At 48.8% G+C, this 17831-nt stretch overlaps 1 protein-coding gene across 1 annotated transcript in view; it reads left to right on the top strand.

Moving 5' to 3' along the window:
* Nucleotides 1-7524: 7524 nt before the first annotated feature.
* LOC138580499 (protein spire homolog 1-like) overlaps nt 7525-17831 on the top strand; it is a 1163133-nt gene continuing 1152826 nt past the window's right edge. The window contains exon 1 of the mRNA XM_069651091.1: nt 7525-7878. Within this exon, the coding sequence (XP_069507192.1) occupies nt 7635-7878 (244 nt within the window). The 5' untranslated portion in view covers nt 7525-7634. The remainder of the gene's footprint in view (nt 7879-17831) is intronic.

The raw sequence follows: 17831 nt of genomic DNA, 5'->3' as shown, positions 1-17831 counted from the left end.
GTTTTAATCCAAGTCATGCGTTTTAATCCAAGTATGGACAAGTTGGCAACGGGCAGATATATGTCTAACCTTATGGGCCTTAACTCACATCTTATACAGATTTCTGACTGTCTTTATTTGTGCCATGATGCCTCGGGGGTCTTCTTTAGTTATACTTCGTTTAAGGTGGCGTAGGGCAGTCCTAACTTCCCTCTTTTTGCCTGCAATCACAGCATCGTAGGGAGCACCAGGTTTACATTGGTTTATACGCTTTGTTAAATGGCTCGGCCCCCCAGGCCAGATGATATCCATCAGCTGGCCCAGATCCCAATGACACATATCCAGGACAGATTCTACTGTCCTGTCGTGTCTATTAAGAGCACGGATGAAGAAACATATATTAGCAGAAGGCCAAGGCAACCCGTTCCCCTATAATTTTACCTCAGGGTTTACCTTCAAGAGATCCACCACTTTCCCATTTTTAGCATTACAAGTCATTCGCAAAGTTGCATGATAACTCATTCTCATTCTACTGTTAAATGTCCAATTTGACCAGGTATGCCCTATTTCCGATGTGTTAGCAGACAAGGGCACCAAATCAAAGGTCGCCAGAAATTCGCATCATTCCCTTGCACATTTGATTGAGGCATTGCCCATCTGGGCCCTGAATATAACTGTGTCCTCCACCATACAGCCAATGTTGAAATACCCCGTAAGGATGATCCCCCCGTCCTTTGATTGCGCCAACCATGCCACCATTGTATCCTGAACTATGTCCATGAGATTGTATGTCTCTTTCCCCTTTGGAGGATCGTATAGAATTGCCACCAAAGTGCCCCCACCCTCTGCCAATAGATCCGGCAGTATCACTGCCAGAAAATGGTTATCTTGACTACTACCACACAGAGGAGAGAGGGAGTACTCACATCTGGCTCTGATACAAAGCCCACCCTTGGGGAGACTCCCAGAAAGGGGAGGGGTGAAAGACGGAAGAACAAGATATAACCATTGTGAGAGAAAGGAGAAGTAAGCCAAGTTTCCTGAAGACAGAAAATATGAGCCGACAATAGTTCCTCCAGTTCCAAGGATTGTCCATAAATGAGCGATGGCCACGTGTGTTCCAGGAAAGAACAGAAATAATGGCAGTTGTGTTTCCACCAACCAATCTTGGTTGGCTGGTACCAATGACCAGACGCTGGTCACTCTCTTCTTGGAATTAATAGTCCATATATCTGAGCCAATCTCCTGTGCTACAGCCCAACCAGGGCCACTGTCCACCACATTTAGCCCATTCTCCTTGGAGACAACATCCGCTGCGGGATGGAAAGCAAAAACATAAAAACACATGTCTCGCAGTGATTTGGCATTCTTACAAATACGCTCAGCCACCAAGGGGGAGTTCAGTGAAATTAACACCCAGTTCGAGGTACTGCCATGTATTGGCAGTTCCAAACTGGAGATGTCCTCAGAAGTAATACCACACAGATCCGGAATAAGTTGAAGCATATGTAACAGCCATGTGCGATTCAAAAAGGGCTATTTTCCGAGGGTTCCAGTTCAACGATTTTCAAAAATTGAGGGCAGGCATGGCAACGGGTGGACCTATGGTGCTGTCTCCCATTAAATGAGGACTTGCACACATCCTCCACTCATGACTGCCACACTGGAAGATGGATATTTGGCCCACTGTGGTCTTGCCCCCCTCTGTAAGGGTTGGACCCCCTTCCTGAGCCCCCGTGAGGGAATTAGAGGGGAGTCTGGGCACTGGGCACTTGGCACTTCCACGGAGTAGCCCCCATGCATTTGTCCACGGAGCCTTGTAGTAACACTTGTCTCATAGATCCATCAGGGAGAGAGTTTGTGACTAATTATTCGTCTGCACTTAATAGATTGCCATGAAGATTCAAATGTTTAGGGGCAAATGGCGTTACACCCTTAATTAATGGAATCCCCCCCCCTTTGGTTGTGGGAAGACCACTCACTGGTTTGATTCGACATTGCTTTTTCTTCCTAGGTGACATGCCCTTGCATGTGTGAGGAGGGATCATTCTATAGTTAGGGTCTCCATCACCTGCTCTCTAGACGTTGCTGTTACCCTCAAAGAAGGGCCTTGCAAAACAACTAAAGTGGTGGGGGGGCACTCTCTTGTTTTGAATGATTGCCTGCAGTGGCACTCCACCAATATTTGGGGCTTCCTCACAACCCTGGGTAGACTTTCCCAACTGAGGAGGCGTGATTGGGAGTTTTTAGCTTGACCGACATCCCACTTTATCCATCACAGCCAGGGCATTGATAGCTTCAAAGATCGCACCCATGGATTGTTTAATAAGAGAATGATCCAGAGCTAGTTTCGAACAGAGAGCAAACAAGGCATCCAATTTAGCTATTAGTGTGTCCAATGTGGATTCCAGAACGTCCAGGGCCCCTTCAATGGGACATTTAAGATGTACTCCCTGGGCAAACTCTGACTCCCACCCCTTCACTATAAGAGTAATTGGAACATTCCGGCGAAACCAGTTCTTCAAGGTCCAGAGTAACGGAGAGGTTTGTATTGCCGGTCTCAATAAGCCTACTGTTATTTGGTGCTGACGAGTTACGCTTTAAGTTCAGGCAATTATTTAGCAGTGTCTGATTATTATCAATCATGAAGGAGCTCTGCAATAGGCTAACAGGGTGTACATCGCACGCTTGGAGCTCTGCCTTCTCACTCACACCCTTCCTCACTTTGTCCTTCGAGGTCTTGTTTTCAAAATAGTCAATCTCCTTTGAGCGCGGTGCAATACCAAGCCTTACCCTTTTTGATTGACTTAGGTTGCAAGTTAGGGGGCTTTGTTGTTTTGGCAGTGCGGGCACTGCCCCCCTGTTTCGCAGCATGGGGTGCCTCTCTGCATCGGGCAGGCTTAGGGAGTTTTCCCCATTGTAGGTCACCTGCAAATGTGCAAATCCAGGGAAACGTAGTCACTCAAGCAGGTAAACACAGTGGATATTGCCACACAGCCCAAAAAGGGGATTACTGGATTAACAGGAAGAGGCTGAGACGGGAGCTCACCATGGGCAGTCCAGCAGAGTAATCTTTGTGCCGGCAAGGAACCCAAGGGGGGAGGAAGGTGCCGTGCCGCACCAACCAGTAACTGCCAAGAACTGCAGTCACTCTGCAGTAACTCCACAGCACTCCACGCTGTAGTAGGGTCTTGTAGGCAGCTCCTCCTCCCCTAGCAACAGTCATGGAAAGACTTCACACTCTGCCAGTACCACGCTCGCCAACAACTGCAGTCACTCTGCAGTGACTCCGCCAGGCAGGCTTTTAAGTAGGTTACACGGGCGGACGAGAATAGAGTGTGAGAAAGTAAACCACCTCAGCCCAACCCAGGCCAGCTCAGGCACTCCACTCCAATGTCGTAAGGCCACCATATCCCACCTTACCCCACCTAATCTCTTTATCCCCACCACAGTGGGGTGCTGATTGCACTCACCACTGCAGTCTCAGTAAGGGATTGTGAGTTGCGGGCTTACCTTTGGGCAGTGTGCATAGCGAGGATTCATCAGGCTGAGGGTGTCCAAGGGTGCCCAAATCCCACACCAAAACTTCTTCACAACCTCCAGCCTCTGATAAAAGCAGCAGCAGCAGCAAAAGTAGCCGGCAGGAGTAAAACAATTCTACCCTGCGTCTGTGTCCCCAGCACCATCTGTCAGCATTCAGGGATCAAGCAGCATTCACAATGCTAGAGGAAAGGACGTAGTAACGCAGTAAAGTGTCAAGCCACACTGCAAAGTTAACAGTAAGGAACAGTAGAGAAGTTGAGTCTCAGAGGAAGAGTGGGGAGGTGGATAGGTGTTAGAGGAGGTAGGATTAGCTTGTCGGCTTTGTTTGTTGAAAGCAGGCGGAAGAGAGATTGGAGTAGTGGGAGTTTTTGAGTTGTGGGTTTTATAATTAGGAAAGGAAAGGAGGAAGTTGTAGCATGATTGGAGAAAGTGTAGGGAGAGACCAGGAGGAGCAGCAGTAGGAGGAGGAGTGATTACATTATAGGTGGGCAGCACAGTGTGGAGAGACACTACTGTAATTAGGAAGGTTCATGTGCTCACAGGGGCTAAATGAGAAAGGCAAAAGCAAAGGCTCAAGGCAAAGACGCTGGTCAATGGCTGGTCTTCACCTTTCACTGTTCCACACTTAACTAGGACGACCCTGGCATGACCCTGGCTGGACGCCTCTAGGAAATTCACAAGAGATAACACATGCTCCCGTCACCTAATCGCCCCCTTGTCCATCAGTCGTTGGTCCTCTGATATTGTACCTGGTGTTGCTCGGATGAGGTAATTTCTTCCTGATTGGTGTTCCTGATTGGTGTTCCCAGATGAGTCTCGTGTGGCTTTTGGCTGTAGATGGAGTTGATCCAAGATGGCAGCAAGAAGTGATCTCAGTCATCCAAGATGGCCACTGAAAGTGATGTCACCAATCCAAGATGGCCACTGGCAGTGAAGTTCCAGACAGAAAGTTAAGCCAAAAACCAGAAGGGATGGCATACGCTCTTGTCACCTGATCAGCTAGTCTATCAGTGGTTGGTCTCTCAGATATTGGTCATGGTGTTGCTGGGATGAGCAAATTTCTTCCCGATTGGTGTTCCCAGAGGAGCCGCTTGTAGCCTTCGGCTGGAGATGGAGCTGATCCAAGATGGCTGGAGGAAGTCTGTGATTACGGAGTACTTGCTTTAGAGGTAGGGAGTGGGCAACCTTGATAAATCTACTTGTAAGCATGGTCTGAGGGTCCCTCAGTGCCCCTTGGGATAGATACTATGGTCCTACAACAGACAGATCCTGCAGGTATTTTTGGGTGATAGCTGTGCATGCTAGTAATTCAAGGTCAGCCTGTGGTGCTGACCAGCAAGCATAGGAGAACAGCAAGCATGGAATGGCAGCCAAGAGGCTGAAACAAGCACAAGTGAACCACATGAATGAGATCACCACAGGCATGTGAGCATGAACAGTTATGAAAACCAGCAATACAAGTCGGAGAGGGATGCAGTCTGGATTCTTCAAATCCTAGTACTTGTCATTTTACTTTCCCCATAATTACTGTGGGAATACAGGTATATGTACATGCCCAATAATATTTGCTAAAAAGGTAGGAATGAGTAAATAAACGTCTCCCTTCTGGCCTCAAACAACAAGGACATGTTTTAATCTCATAAATTAGAAAATAGGATTTGTATCATATCCGTGTTTAATCCTCACGCCATTTTAATAACAGCAAGAAAAACATTAGAGAGACTGTGAGCAGAAACGAGAAAAGTTCCTAGGTGTGGAATGTGTGTTAGCTATTAGCACAGTATTCAAATGAACACTGTTTTGTCAGATCTGTCCCATGTTAGATTTATTTCAGTAGCTCGTGCAGCCATGATTACTATATCTATTAGGATGCTGTGGGGTGTGATGAAAGAGGAGAGATGAGATGTGAGGAAGGACATACAACCTGTATTTTGTTTGGCAATTTGCCCACCCATTCCCTCCCACTACTTACCCTTCCCGGCCCCAAACACAACCCCTCTGGGATCTCTTTAAGTCTAGCTTGCTCTGGCTTTCTGGGCAACTTTCTGAAAGGTCATGGCTTAATTGCAGCTATAAACCATTTAAATGAACACCTGGTGTAATACAACTGTCTTAACCAAGTGCGCCTTTAACTGGTGATTTATAAGCAGTATGTGTGCCCTACCAGTGAATTTCTGATAAACAAGGTTTGGCAAAGTCAAGTGTTTTGGCTCTTGTCTATTCATTACACATGCAATTGCCAGGCCCTGCCATAATATGCCTAGTTACTAGCACCTTTTACCGACTTTTGCTATCTTATGGCAGGTAGCACCGCTATGGCAGTTATTGGACAACTTGGAACCCATGCTTACACATGTAAAAATGATTGGCATTGCCAATGCTTCTTAGTCTTTATAGCACATGAATGTGTATTGGTATGTAGATGTCTTTCATGGTGCTTACTACCAGGGCGGAACTAGGAAACAAACGAGGTCCTGGACATAATTTTCAAATTGGCCCCATGTTATACATGTTCAGCAAGCCCAACCATTTTTCTTTGACATTTGGTAATAAAATAGGTAACCACACAAAAGATGCCCAGGGTGCAGAGGCCTAACGAGACATCTCCAGAGTATCCTATAATGCAGGCCACCCTTGCTTGCTACTACCATAACACGGTTTAGAAGTGCCCAGGAGGACAGGAGACAGATATTCATGCTGTCGCCATGTTCCGTTATGTTACTGCTATTTGCATAGCGCCAAGTTCCCCTTGCAATGACTTCCTAGTGCTGTGCAAACTGCATACACACAACGCTGTCTGCTCCACGAGACCTTGCTCCGAGTGGAGAGAGGTGCAGTCTGTGTCAGAGTAAATAAGAAAGTGTCTCGCGTGATGGGCCACAGTGTGCTAAGGCATGCGGCGCTGCATCTCAGGCGAGCATGCATGCTTGGAGTCCGTGTGTAATACACAGGGTTGCGTTAGTCCACGGCTTTTGGGTTCCTGTAGCTCTGGGTGAAGGATTGAGGAGAAAACAGCTTAATAAAATATATGAGAGAGCCAGGCACGCTGGGCCCCAACACGGACTCAAAACTACAAGTACCAGAAAGCAATGTGGAATGAAAACAGGAATGGTGGGAGAACCTGACAAGCAACAATGTATCCCGTGACTCCAACCGCACACTCCAAAATATATACTGGTGAGTAAAAAAAGAGCCAGTACTGGCTTATCTCACACCTAGTATTGGGCCAAAACAAAATCTCTGGGTCTGTGCCACTTTGTCCGTGACACGGCAAACATTTTCTTCTCGCTTTTTGATTTTTAATTCTTTGTTTTTATCTAAAAAAGGAGCTGCTATACGAGGGTGCAGTCTCCCCGGGGTGCTGCAGAGTGCATCAGAGCTTGTATGCAACCCCCCCTGTGAGGTGTGAGCAGTTGGACCAGTGTTGGGTTTGTCTTTGCATTCTGGGACATATAGTTCTGCGAGTCTTAATGGAAAAGAGAAAATGAGATGTATTGTAATTCAAAGGATTTGATGGACTACTCCTACATGGCTAAAAATGGAGCTCTCTGTTGGGGGCAGTCGGAATTTCATGACCACGGGCCATTGGAAATTCTGCTACCTGGAAAACATTACATAATTTATGTGAAATCAAAATTGGTTCTGGTATGACAAAATGTAACAATTATTCTAGGGTTGGTTTGCTCCACACACCACATATAGTAAAAGTACCCCGTGGACATTTCCGAATGCATACATGCCAACATGGAAAAGTAAAACTACAAATAACAAAATGAAACTAAAAGCCAAAGAGCACTGGAGGAATATCACCCGAATGACATTAGACGTGTTTGCATGCATAAAGAAGCATGCAGATAATCCACACTGAAGTCCATACCACACACAGTTGTCTATACATTCATTTTGGATTTCCAGAAAGCCCTGCATTCCTCTGGTGCTTGGGTTGACGAGCCCAACCTTAATTAGCCCCACCCTCCTTTACCTGTGACAGGATTGGACGGGTTCCAGTCACCTGGGTTATTCCAAAACAGGGCGCGCTCGTGAACTTATTCCCCCGAGTAGCAGCGGTCCAGACAGAGCGCGAGCTGGTCAGTGCTCTGCATCGCGGGAAGATGGCGAACTTCATCAAGGAGAAAGGCGTGGTGCTGAAGTTTGTGAACGCCATGCTGGCGTGCTGTCAGAAACCCATCCGGGAGGAGCAGGTCTGGGCCCTGTGCTACGAGTGCTGCTGCAGGATGGACCTGATGGGCAGGGGACCCAAGCAGTGGTTCCGAGGGCACCTGCTGCACGACACCGAGAGCACCCTGGTCATTCACAAGGACGGCTCGGTGTCCTTCACCGCGGGCCCAATTCCCGGTAAGGAAGCCTCCAGGCCAGTAGGCGCAATGCAAATGCGTCAATACGTTATTGGATGAAAAATGAATACCTGCAGGCTAGTTATTAACAAGTTCTCATGCTTATACAAGTTATAAATGCCATATCACGTTAAGTGAGCCTGCTTGAATGCCGTTCTGTTTGTATTATCTTCCTTGTTTTCTCTTTTAGTGCTATAGTTATATATTAAGTTCAAATAACGGAATTGCATCAGAACAAACGTGTGTGTGTGTGGCCCCGTGCTCGCCCCGCTCCTTGTGTTGAGCTACTCCTCCCTGGCATGATTGTGAAACGTCAGAGCTCTGTTGTGTTTTTAACTTGTATTCCATGCCCGTGGTTATATTACACGGTGTCCCGCTCCGCAGACCCACAGAAGTCGCACGATGGCCAGTAAGTTACGTTGCAGCGACCTCTCGAGCTTCCCCACCCCATGATTAGTTTATTTAGCCTAGTTGTTTTTCTCTGAATTGTGGTACTTGTAGTGTGGGTGGCAAACAAACCCCAAGAAGGAATTAATCGAGACTAAGACCTACGCACGGAATTGGGAATCTTTAGAGCTCAAGGAAATGTTCAAAACCCCAAATGATAAATGACATATCTGTTGGTTCCCCCTTTATCCTCTTGGCCTTTACAATTGTGCCGTGCTTGTTCCGGTCCTGTGTATTTTGATATGCGGTATTTGTAGGTTTCCCTTTACTTTTTATGTAAAGTTATAACTATTCATGCCAGTCTCCTCCCGCACACTTTTAGAACATTCCACCTTTTCTTCTTTTTGTTTTGGTGACCATTTGCATAGTATCAAATACTGAGTTTGCTTTTAGTTTTGGTGAATTTCTGCACTGCTAAATGCCAAAACCATTGTCACAGAAGAGAGGGGGAAGGGGGTTTCTGAACTGAGATATGGTTGGCATCGCAGCCAAAAATGCCCAATCCCAATTATTTAAGTCCTCTCCAGTCTGTGTTTCTGCCCCAACCCCCACCACGTGTGCTGGTTGGTGTGTGTGTTTTTTTTTTTTTTTTTTAATTATTTATTTTTCTTTTTGGCTACTTTACACGAGTCCCTGATACTTTGTTCTTCGTTTTCTGCCACAGGACACCACATACCACCACACAACCCCCCCACTCTCTACCTAAAACAACCCCCACTCCCTGTACATACCCAACCTATGTCCTCTCCCTGTAACCCCATCCATGCACCCTACTCTTTCATTATTCCGCTCACGCTTTCACTTTATTTCTTACCTCATCGTTTGCGCTCATAATTTCATCTAGCTCATCAATGGCTTCCTTTATTCCAATTCTCATTCTCACACCTTCGTCCCTTCTCGCATCAACCTTTGGAACTTGGCACACTCCTCCTTGCCCCCTGGTGCCTATAAATGCAAAGAACAGCAGTAAACGCCAAAACTATTGGCTTTGCCAATGCATGCTTTCAGAGTGGCGGGAGGATGGAGGACGGAAGAGACTTTTCCATCCGGTCTGAGCTCCTCTTGAGTGCTTTCAGGATCAAGCAAAGGTAGTTTTCTCTCAGCCGCTCCATGCTAATTTTAAGTTCTATAATATTCGAAGCCTATTAAAATATCTCGTCAGGTGTGCGTAGCTCATACAGGTCTGTTTTTCTTCACTTTGCTGCCTGGTACTTTTTGTTTACCACCCCCTCTACAAATTCAAGCATACAAGTAAGAAGGCAAAGGAAAAACATTTTGTAAGAATGTCCTCCTTGTGTAAGGCCAGCCAGCCACGAGGACCCCTGGCCCCCCAAAGATGACACTGCTTCGCGTCCGGGCTCCACGCATGCTCTGCCGAGCGCATGTGATGCGCCCCATTTATTGTATGGCATAAGCGATATTACTGCCGCCCCCCTCCCAGCTCAGCCTCTCCTCACCTGCATCCCCTTGGCCAGGGGAACCTCAGAACAGTCGGACCCTCCACCTTTTCGACTCTTCTGTACGCTCTCTTCCGTGGAACGCCTCAAGCCCGGTGCCTTCTCTCAGCTTCTTGAAAAAACATGCATTTCGTGTGACTGGGGCACTCCCGTCCAATGCATTCACCATTGGCCCCTTTATCACGTGGGGTTTGGTTCATACGGCAAAGATGGTTTCCCTTGAGGGTGCCAATTTCTCAGTTACCTCATCCCAGTGGCAAACAGGTGTGGTCGGAGCCCTCTTTTACAGTTCTCGCCTTCGTTTCTGGACATTCTCTCGTCCTCCACTCAGTCGTCATCAATCACTGCTGGTTCCAGGTCCCTGTGTCTGGCAGGAAGCCTCTCAGACACTTATTTATTTGGTTTATTTACTCATTTATAACACGCCGGAACCCAAGGGTATCTGGGTGCATATGAACTCTTAGGACAACAAAAGGTATAGGACATGAGCAGCGTAACAGAAGAGAAGCAGAATTACTCGAAGAGGATGGTCTTCAATGTCTTTCTGAAGGTTTTGATGTTTGTGTCTAGCTGCAGGGGTAAAGGAAGCGGGTTCTAGGTTTCAGCTGAGCAGGTGGCAAATGATTTGCATAACCCTTTAGACCTCTTGAATGCTCTTAAACAGTGCTTCCGCTGGACCCACCTCTGTCGAACAGTGGGGGATTGCTCGATATTCTGTCAGGAATTGATAGAGGGCCCTTTTGAGACCCTGTCCTTGGCCATGAGCGATCCGGAGCACCTTGGTAAGGGTCCTCGTGAGCAATTCTGCCTCCCCATTGGCTCTTGGCCAGACCAGAGTAATTTTCCGATGGTGTATTCCATACTCTGTCCTGAGTTGGCTGAAGCTTTTCCCCTTGGAATGGCGGTCCGTTGTCAGAGCACAACAGTTGCAAAGATCTTGTCTAATGCCATCGCCACATTGTCAAATGACACATAATCCAGGAATTCTACCTCCGGATACCTTGACCCCTGGTCTACCAGAAAGTGAAGGTCACCCAGCAGACCCAAAATCTGCATGCACTGCCTCCCATGGTTGCGTTGCTCGAGGCATGGGCTCGATTGGGGGGGGGGGGATTCCTTCTATACGGGGGCTACCTGGCACCACACACAGCCCTCCACAAATTCTTCAACTTTCCTCTCCAGGTCAGGAAACCATACTTTTTGCTTAAAACAGGCTTTAGTCTTGGCCATTCGTCGGTGTCCACGGTGCGCCAACTTGATCACCTGCTGAACCTCATTAGCAGGAATGACCAGCCTGTCCCCTAGCAGCCCAGAGTCGATGAATGCCAGTTTGTCACGGACCCTCCACAGTTGTTACAATGCGGTTCTGGCCTCTTTGAGTCCTCTTACCCAGGCCCTCCAAGATGAACTTCCATTCCCCTTTCTGCAATGCCACTCGGAGAAGTCGGAAACGATCATTGTCCTCTGATGCCTTTTCCAGCTCCTGAAGTGTAGTAGCTGACTCAACAATGATTTGCACATGCTCATTAGCCGCCTCCACATTGGTCTCTCCATCCGCCTCCTTGTCCTAGGGGTGTTGTGACAAATAGTCAGCCACATTGTTCGCACTGGGTCAGTACACCAGTGACGCACCATACTCCAACACTGCCAGCATCCACCGCTCTATCCGGGCTGGTGGTTAGGATGATTGAAATGATAGGCAGCAGGGGCTTGTGGTCTGTCACCGGTCTGCCCAACATGTACAGCTGAAAATGCTTGTACTGCGAAGGCCTTGTGCTCAATCTGGGAGTACTTCTGCTCGGTGTCAGACAGGGCACGCCTGACCAACACAATGGTCCTTACCTCGCCCTTGGTGTCCATCTGCATCAGGACCACTCCCAGGCCAACAGGGCTGGCGTCTACCACCACCTCCGATGGGAGAGCGGTATCGAATAATGCCAGTGTGTCTTCAGCCGTGAGGATCATCTTCACATCCTCAAACACTGCTTGCTCAAGGGGCCCACTGCCATCTAGCATCCTTTCTTGTTAGGCTCCCCAGCTCAGATCTGGTGGAAAGGTTCCTTATGAAATGCCCACAGTAGGATAATATCCCCAGAAAACTGTGCACCTGTCACATTCTCCTGGGTTCTGGCCTCCATGATGCCTGTAACCTTACAGGGATCTGGCGACACTGCCTTCCTTGAACACAAAGCCAAAACATTAGATGGTAGTCTTAGGAATAAGAAACTCACACTTTTCTCTGTAGAGCTTTAGGCTCAGTGTCTTGACTAAATGTGCCATGTGCTCCACCTCCAACCTTGCGAACAGTAGGATTTTGCCGCCAATCAGGATGCCGTCCAGGTCTGCTAGAGCACCCCTGATGATCTAGAACACCTTGGCAGCCGACGACACCCTGAAACGGAGGCGTTGGTACATGTACAGTCCTCAGTACGTTGTGAATGTGGTGATGTACCTGGACTCGGGGTGTAGAACAACTTGGTGGTATCCAGCCCTCAAGTCCAGTTTGGAGAAGAACCTTGCACCCTGCAGCTCTGTGATGTCATCAATCGTTGGGGTATGTTGTCTCTCCCTCTTGATAGTCTGGTTTAGCAGCCGCATATCCAGACAGTCAGGCTTTCATGCAATAACAATGTGCAACACCCAGCACATCAGGCCTTTCGACCTTCTCAATGATGTCCAGATTAATGAGATTCTCCATCTTTGTTCACCTGCTCCCTTATATGAAACAGGACTCTCAGATGTTTCAGGGCGACCGGTCGGATGAACTCGTCAATGTGCAATCTCCCTGGCTCCCTGACCATTTGTCCAATGCCTGACCGAGGCACCTGTGCCCACCAGCACTGGCAAACCATCCTCTTGCTCCAAGCACTTGGGCTGTCTCCTGTCCTTAGCCTTCTGAACGCTCACGCTGCAGATAAGAAAAATGTTCTTTCTCTAAATGTTCCATCTCCAGGCCTATTCCTTCCTCCTCTTGATCAACGATGGGCACGTTTGGCCGGCGCTGCTACCTCAAAAATACGGCACGGATGGGACCTCTCTGGACCTCCACCGCCAGTGGATCCCTGCACATGCGTGCATAGTGGTCTGCATTCCTGCACCTCCCACAGTTTTGGTTTTTTTTCTCCCTTCACCGGGCACTCTGTAGGGTGCGAGGGTCATACCCACACTTCAAACACGACTCTGGCAACCTGTTGCTTCTCTCCCTCGGCTGCACTGTGGGGCATCAGGCCCCTCTCGGCCCTTGTCCACGACTTATAGCACAGATTGCGTCAATTTAAAGCAAGGGAATAGCAGCATACATCTTGAAAGTGCATGATTCTGCCACCTCGTGTGATCATCTGAGTTCAAGGATACAGGGCAACGCAAGGCCTGGTTTGCGCAGTACCTGATGGCGTAGCTTTCCAGATGCACAACCCTGGATCAGTTGGTTTACAAATTGTGCCCTGCTCTTTGTCCCATGCACAGGTCGCATCCATGCGCCAGAGACGGCCATGGAAAACATCCAAGGGTTTGTCGTCTTTCTGCCTCGCACTGCACATCACACACCTCTCATAGTTCATGTTGGTGAGGGGCATGATTAGTACGATTCATCCACTGGCTGTAATGACTGAAAATGTGGTGCACCGCTGGACTTGCATAATATAGGTTTGCTTTTCTCAACACCTGTGGTCTTGAAATACGTCCAGTCAATCCGCAATTTCCACCTGGGGCCTAGGCTGGATCCTGCCGTTGGCATATCCTATTCGGGCATTGGGACTAGAGCACCTTGTCACAGTATTTGCGCTCCCGCTTGCATAGCCTGCGTGGCCTCGCCTGGAGCAGCTCCTTCATTCTGGTCATCCGCCATTTTGGTGAGTGCACGAGACCCCCTTTTTTTAACTAGGGGCCACTACCCACACTGGAGCCTGAAGAAAATGAGCACCAGCCAGCTCCTCCACCTCACAATGGAGAGGATCAGTGAAACCAGAAAAATAGGGCACTGAGGAGCAGATGTGGGGGGCACCACAGAGGATGTCCACTTTAGAATCTTCCGCCAGCAGCACCTAGCACAGTGAAACAGTCCAAAAAATTGTAATGCAGTAAATACTGTCCTCCAGGAGCACAGAAATATCATGTGCCTCTTGGCTCCATTCATCCAGCACAGTCGTGTGTGTAATCTAAAAATGGAGCCAGGAAGGCACACAAGCACCCCTCAGGAGAGCCGCAAACTCAATGACTATACCGACATCAAATGGCAATCTAAAACGCTGCACGTGTCAGCTTCACGGCCGGTGATTGATTTCCCATCGAACCGTAGCTCAGATCTCACCGCCGCCTAGCCCAGCGGGTCCATCCAGGCAGGACAACCTCCCTCGTCACCAAAAGTAAGCATGGCCTCCTCGTGCACCGTGAGCCTCCCCCACAGATGACACTGCTTCCCATCCGGGCTCCACGAATGCTCTGCCGAGCGCACATGAAGTGCCAGATTAATGTAGGGCACAACCGGCAAGAGTTACGTCACTCTGCTGAGTTGTTCTTAAAAGGACATCACAATTGGAACCACTTGAGCTTCATCATCTGGCTTGCATATGAAGCCCAAGCATGCCTCGGAGGGTTCCGATTTTGATTGGCCATGACTACTCTATCACAAAAATCACAGCACTGTATCACTCTTATGCCTCGCAACGTTTTAGATATGAGTGTAGTCACTTGCAAGGTTGTGCGCTATATTGGTTGTGGCCGTAGTATGTCATAGCCCTTCATGGAAATGACGCTCGCCGTTGTCTGATGTTCCTCATAACAGGTCAAGCTCCATGGCCAGAAGAAGCTTGGCTGACACCATGGTGAGCCATCTATTCTGCCGTGGCACACCTGAGAGGTGGTAAAATACCTGTACCTGAAAACGGGCACAGTATACAGTTATTCCCCATTTCCGCTTCTGTGCTTTGGAGACTGCAAAGTCAAGCAAAATATATGCTGGTGCACATCGCTGAGAAGAGGCCTGTACAAGAGAGATGACTCATTGCTGAAGAGGGATACTGTCTTCCAATTCTCCTCTTTTGTTTTCCTGTCACTGATGGAAGCTGGCCCTATGGATCCCTGCTGAGCTTGGATCAGAAGATCTGGTTGCTTTAACTTGTGGTCTGGGAGGAGATGTCTAGGGGATGGGTTTAAATGGCGGCTCACTGGTGTGGTGTTGCCCTTTAAGAGTGAGTGTTATGATGTAGTGATGACTGGCAGTTAATAAAAGGAGCCTCAGCCAGCACGTGCCCAGAATGGGGGCAGACTACATGAGTGGCAAACTGGTATGCTTGTCTGGTTATTGTGGGCCTTGTCATGTGATCATGGCCTGTGTGTTCCCCAGGCCCATGTGCCCACAGAGCCAGGGACTGTCTGCTGGGTGATCGCAGCTCCCATATCAGACTGGATGATCTTGGTTGCAGCATGGTGCCCCCTGCACTTTGTGGCCATGTGACTGCAGCCGTGACTTTCTTTGCTGGATGCCCCTAGCAACATCATTGGCGATTAGAGGTGGCAGTGACCCGCTCTGCAGAATTGGAGATACCTGCATTGGCTGGTGTGTTGTTGCATGGGTGCGACTGTTGAGTGCTCCGGTGTCGGAGATGGAGTGTGGAGGATCTGCTGCATGCTGAAGCAGACCCGGGACATCAGTTATGAGTGTCCCTTTGCTGTGGACCCCAGGCCATGGAGTGTTGAATATAATATGCTATCTGCTCAGGTTCGGAGCTTCACACCAAGGTCATGGGGTGTCGCGTGGCCATCTGTGCTTGTTTAATAAGGGCTGACGCAGTACCTGCCATGCCATTGTGGTGGAAGAGGGGCAGTTTATTGTGCTCCTGCACAGAGCATTGAAAAATAAGACAATAGCACAGCTGTTGCGTTCATTTGGATATGCCTGCCTATACTCTGCCGATGCATGGAAGCTTGGGAAAGACAGTGTGCTCCGGGTCGAATCTGTTACATGTAGAGAGGGAGGTAAATGTTGGATTCCTTGCCCACAGCTGAGTTGAAAGACTGGATCAAAGAAACACATTAATACAAGTACTTTTACACATTTGCCACGCTTCAGTGTTTTCTCAAATAGGGGATCACAGAACGGTGGCACATGCTTGAAGGAGTGCATCAAAATAGGGGTGCAAGGAGCATCCTGTTGTGTGATCTGTTCATGGGACTAGGTGACATACATGAGAAAATGAACTTTGCTTGTGGCCCAATAAATCTATGCTAAGGCTCGCGGACTAGCCAGGTATGCATAGTGCACATTGGCACCTGCTGGGTTGGTGGGGGACTGGTGTGGTGGTGAGAACACCATAGGGTTGCGGATCCTTGTGCCGATAAGCCCACTGAAATGCAGCAGCATTCCACATCCGCACAGGTCACATTAACCTCAGAAATGTGCCTTTGGAGATGACTGGGATGGCGCACAGGCGGGTGCTGGTGCGCACCATCAACAAGGACAGCTGGTGCCGCTGAGTGTATTTGACGTTGTGGGAGCACCTGCCAACCTTGGGCCTCGGAGGACCTCATGGGTCGAAAATCTTGAACTCTACTTCGATTCTGTTGATCTCGGTGAGCGGGCAAACTGTCGACCTTGCTATTTTCAGCGGATCCCGCTGTTGAGAAACTGTTCAAGACACTGCAGCCTGGGGATTTATCATATGCAGTCGCCATTGAGGTGCTGAATGAGTATTCCATGCCCACGATCAACCGTGATTGTTCAGGGTGAGATCAGAAAGGCAGGAATACTAAATGGCTGGACGCATTCCATGGAAGGCTGCAACACATTATACTATCCTGTGTTTTGGGCAACAACGAGGACGACAAGATAAGGCAACACATCATCTTTGCCTGCAGCTTGGCCAAACTGAGGATGCAGGTCCTTGGAGCCTGGTATAACATTTGGCAGGATCCTAGATTTGTGCCAGTCCCAGGAGCTGGCAGAAGTGGGAGCGTCCGCCATGCACTTCTCCATGCAGCCGGAGAAGCTGGATGACGTATGTGCCATAGGAAAATTGCAGGGAAGCAAGGCCTTATAGGAAGGGCAGTGGCTGCGGAAGATTGCTGGTGTTGGAGGCACAGTCCTATTCCCACTGTGTGGCTTTGGCATGCCACATGCACGTGAGTGTCTGGCCAAAGGAGACACGTGTGGAAAGGAACCATTTTGTGAGGGTCTGTCCGACCACATTGCTGGCCCACCCAGCAGCACCACTACCAGCCTCCGCTTCAAGAGAGGACACTCGACAAGCAGTGGGAAGGAGACCTACCAGACCATACATGGCTCAGCTGGCAAATCCGAAGTTGGGAGGAAGATGAGGACGAGGATGTGTTCTTCCCATTTTTTTGTGCCCAGGAAGGTGATCTGGGGTGTCACCAGCAACGTGTAAGGTCTAGAGTAAGATTCTACGGGGTGACAAGTTTGAATCGGGGGGGGGTTTAGGATCGCCATAACTCTGCCATAGATCATTCCATAACAGAATGGGTACACAGACTGGAATGCATCCCAGGCTGTAATGTCAATTCACATGTTTGTTGTGTTTTTGTTATGGAAAAGGAGGAGTGTGGTGTTGCCCTTTTTTAAAAGTGTGTGTCATGGCATAGTCGTGACTGGCAGTTAATAAAAGGATCCTCAGCCAGCACTGTGTAGAATGTTTGCAAACTCCATAAATGGCAAACTGGTGTTTGGGTATTGTAGGCCTTGCCATGTGATCATGGCCTGTGCTTTCCCTTGGCCCATGTGCCCACAGAGCAAGGGGTTGTCTACTGGGTGGTTCCAGCTCCCATATCGGACAGGGTGATCTTGGGTGCCTTAGGGTACACCCTGCACTTGGCGGCTGCGTGACTGCAGCAGTGACTCTTTGCTGGGTGCCGCCAGCAACTGTGAGGATGGCTTGTGTTCCCCCGGGCCAATCCTAACACCTGGGTCCTAACGGGCAGGGCCTCTGGCAGAGCTGTATAAAGGAATGACCTTTGGAACAAAAGGACCTAGTGCAGATCTAGCTAGCATTTCCATGAATACTCCAGGCCTCCGGAGTCAATTTGGAAGGGGGTC

This window comes from Ambystoma mexicanum, chromosome 3p, assembly GCF_040938575.1.
Source record: "Ambystoma mexicanum isolate Mex_15411 chromosome 3p, UKY_AmexF1_1, whole genome shotgun sequence".
NCBI lineage: Eukaryota > Metazoa > Chordata > Amphibia > Caudata > Ambystomatidae > Ambystoma > Ambystoma mexicanum.
The sequence above is the reverse complement of the archived record's forward strand: the minus strand, read 5'-3'. Positions and strand labels throughout refer to the sequence as shown.